Below are 3,869 nucleotides of genomic sequence, written 5' to 3'. Positions count from 1 at the left end.
CTCTTTTTTTTTTTTGAAATTCAATTTTTTTTTTTTTTTTGTTTTGACTCCTCCTCCATTTTTTTTCTTTTTCTTTTAAAACTTTTAATATTTTATTATTAATTCTATTTAAATGATGATGATGATGATATTTATAAAATACGTGTAAATTGCGGTTAAACAAACAAACAAACGGTTAAATACAAACACAGGCAATAATAATAATAAATTCATTTCAAACAATTTAATTAAAATTGTTTTTGATTTTTTTTCTTTTAATCAGGTTTTCCAATGAAATTTTTTTTTTATGATCATTTTGAAAATAGAAAAATCAGCGGGGGAGAGTGAGAGAGAGAGAGAGAGAGAGATGAGATGTAAAATAAAAAGATCTTAGGTGGATGCTGGGAATGATTACGGGTAGTTGTTTATTATTTAAAAAAAATTTTCCAAATCGAATTTCATATCAATCGACCGACATTTTTTAATATTATTATTATTATTTTAATTAATAATAACCGGAAACGGATCTTTAACGTGCACACACACACACTCTCTTTCTCTTATATTGTCGTACATTTAAAATAGAAATTATTATTATTATTATTATTATTTTTTTAATAGTCCAGAATGGATTAAAATGTTAACTACGATTAGTATTACTAGTATTAAGGTATCCATAAATTATTTATTATTACGTAATTTATTATATATTATTAATAATAATAAGTTATTTTCTTTTTTTTTTTTACATTTTATTTAAAATAATATTATTATTAATAATAATAATAATAATAATAATAATAATTCCGGGAAAATACTTTTGTCTAGACTTGTTCTCATTCATTAAACACGTCTTGATTGCCTTTTTACCCGATCTAATGTGTGTGTGCAAGAGAGAGAGAGAAAGAGAAAAGCAGACTATATTAATCATCATAAAATAAATTTATAATTATTAAATGCTGCATAATAATAATAATAATAATAATGATAATGATAATTCTTTGAGTGAAAAGTTATTGTCCGCAATGGCAACATATTATTATGTATTTCGTTCTGTTTATTATTATTATTTTTTTTTTTTTTCGATTATTGATTACGAATCGAATAAGACAATCTCTCTCTCTCTCTCTCTCTCTCTCTTTTACACACGGAGAGGTATTCAGTTTAACTCGTAAAAAGAAATATATATTTCGTCAAATGACAAATAAATTAAAACGTTAAAAAAAAGAAATAAAAAATTCTTTGTTTTTTTTTTTTTTTTTGGTTCTTGTTATCTTAAGGATCAAAAAAAGAGAGAAAGAGAGAGACAGAGATAGAGAGGGGGAAAAAGGTTGGGTTCTTTGGAATTTCCAAAAAAAAAAAAAAACCTTAAAAAAAATGTTTTTATTATTATTTTTGTGTTTTAATGGAATCGAACATTCACATTCGTCAAATCGTTTCGAATTCTTTTCCCTTTTTTTTTCAGGAGGTTTTTATCAATTGTTATCAATCAAGAAAAGCGCCCAGGACAATAACAAAAACAAAAAAAAATTAATCAAATCAACAAATAACAACATGCAATATCGAATTGTTTTGTTTACCTTTTATCACAACGACAATGCATAATTGTATTTATTCTCCAGTTAAAAAGACCATATTTTTCTTCCATGCTACCTATCCAGTGTGGACACATGGTATCATGTACCCGACAACATTTATCAGTTTTACTAAATCCTCCTAAACTTGTATATTTTGTTGCTCTCCTACCTTTTCCACACCATTTTGTACCAGGAACTCGTAGTACGTCCATAATATCTCTTTTTTGCCTACCGAATGAAAAATTTTTTGGTCTTTTTTTTTTTACCTCTTAAACTTTATAATTATCATAATTAATTAACATAATATTTGCTTTAATGAGCCTGTTTTTAAATTTTTAATTAAAAGGAAAAGAAAAAGAGAAAACTCCCAAAAAATGCGGACACACATACACCCGGGTTACGATATAATTTTATTTAAAAAGCCCCCCCCCCCTCCACAAATAATGAGCCCAATACAGAAAAAAAAAGACTTTACAGACCTCCTCCTCACCTTGAATCACATCTGCAGTGACTTATTGTAAATGGTCTGATGTTGAAGTAATGAAACTTTGAGTCGAAGGATTTTATTAGAGGATGACAATTATCATGGGCTCGACAGCATTTATCAACTTTGTAGAAATTTCCCAAATGTGTGTATTTTTCAGCCGTACTACTCTTTCCGCACCATTTTGTTCCAGGAAATATGAAAAATTTATTAAAACCTCTTTTCACCCTGCCATTTTATATTATTAAATCTAGTTTTAAAAACAAACTCGTTTAAGCAAACATGTTTTCTTAACCTATTTCATCTCTCTCTCTCTCTCTCTCTCTCTCTTTCTCTCTCTCTCTTATTTAGGTTTAATTTACTTTACCTTTCCATGTGTTTTCCGGGTAAATCTTTATCATTCAAATCATTTCCATATGAATTTTTATACATTAAATTTTTTTTAAACATTTTATGATTTCTATTGCATTTTTTCCTTAAATTCGTATAATTCATCCATTTTGAAAATTCTCCTGGTAATTTTCCACCATTTTTAATTATTTGAAACGATATATTTCTATATTCTTTTTCATAATCCGTATCGAAATCATCCTCTTGAAAATTAAACAATTCGAAATTACGATCCTCATCATAATCGCCATCATCATCATCATCATCATCATCATCATCATTTTCAATGTATTCTTCTTCTTCTTCGTAATAATCATCATCATCATCGTAATCGTAATTCTTTAATTTTTCATTTGTTAAAAAGTTATTATTTGATTTATCGTAAAATTCATATTTTTTATTAATTTTTTGCCTTTTTTCTATAATGAAACCATTTTTTAAATCCTCGTAAAAATTAAATAAAAATTTTTCAACGGATTTTTTTTCTTTAACATAATCGCAATCTTGAATTTGATTGTCGGAATTGTATATCAATTGTATAAAATTAATACCATCCGTTAACTGTCGAAGTTTTAAACCCAACCTGTAAAAATTTCAAAAAAAAGAAATTGCAATAAATTAAAAAATTTAATGACTTCCTACATTTTTTTTTTTTTGTTTTTTTGTTGATTTTTCCTCAACACACACAAACACATAATAAAAGATTCTTAAAATAGTAAAGATGGTTGGCGGAAAGCCACGAGACAAACGACGTCAAATAATTAACTCAGAACATATAAGGTTAAGACATACACAGGGTCAGTCACGTATTTGTGTGCGTGTGTGTGTGTGTGTAAAATAGTCACAAATCAATTTTCTTCTTTCGAATTCAGGTACAAATAGCGCCCATTGATAGGAGACACAAGTGCTATGCAAATGATGATGTTAAATTAACCACTTTATGTCAAGTGATATTCGAGAGCCCCTTTTTTCATTATTTATTACGTCACCAAAGTATGTGTGATTGACATGTAAAAAAAAAAAAATTCGAATTTTTTTTTTTTTGTTTTTAATTTTCACCCCCCGCGTTTCTTACGTTTGTTGTTTGTTTATGAAAATTTTTTAAATTTGAGTTTTTCCGGGTGGTGGGAGGGGTGGGGGAAATTACACAACATTAACGCTTTTGAAAAAATATTTATTTAAAATTGGCCAAAACCCAATTGAATGAAGGTGTGAATTTCCACAGTTAAATTGTTACAAATGATTTCATCTCTCTTTCTCTTTTTCTCTCTCTTTCTCTCTCTATTTCTCTCTCTCTTTCTCTCTCATTTAATCCGATGTCAGATGACGACGATTACGATTATTAATTAATTAATTAATTAATTTTTTTTTTTTGTTTTTTTTATTAAACGATCTCAGTCAAATGAGTTTTGCAATATCGATTAATTTTTTAATTAAAA

At 27.1% G+C, this 3,869-nt stretch overlaps 1 protein-coding gene across 1 annotated transcript; it reads right to left on the bottom strand.

Moving 5' to 3' along the window:
- Positions 1-1,555: 1,555 nt before the first annotated feature.
- Phum_PHUM138380 (phospholipase A2, putative) lies at positions 1,556-3,440 on the bottom strand (the record flags this gene model as incomplete). The annotated part of the gene is made up of 4 exons (XM_002424572.1): positions 1,556-1,784; positions 2,047-2,268; positions 2,408-3,013; positions 3,415-3,440. 4 exons carry the CDS (start codon positions 3,438-3,440, stop codon positions 1,556-1,558), a joined length of 1,083 nt encoding a protein of 360 aa, XP_002424617.1.
- Positions 3,441-3,869: the final 429 nt, after the last annotated feature.

Source organism: Pediculus humanus, genomic scaffold (genome assembly GCF_000006295.1).
Source record: "Pediculus humanus corporis 1103172107484 genomic scaffold, whole genome shotgun sequence".
Taxonomy (NCBI): Eukaryota; Metazoa; Arthropoda; class Insecta; order Psocodea; family Pediculidae; genus Pediculus; species Pediculus humanus.
The sequence above is the reverse complement of the archived record's forward strand: the minus strand, read 5'-3'. Positions and strand labels throughout refer to the sequence as shown.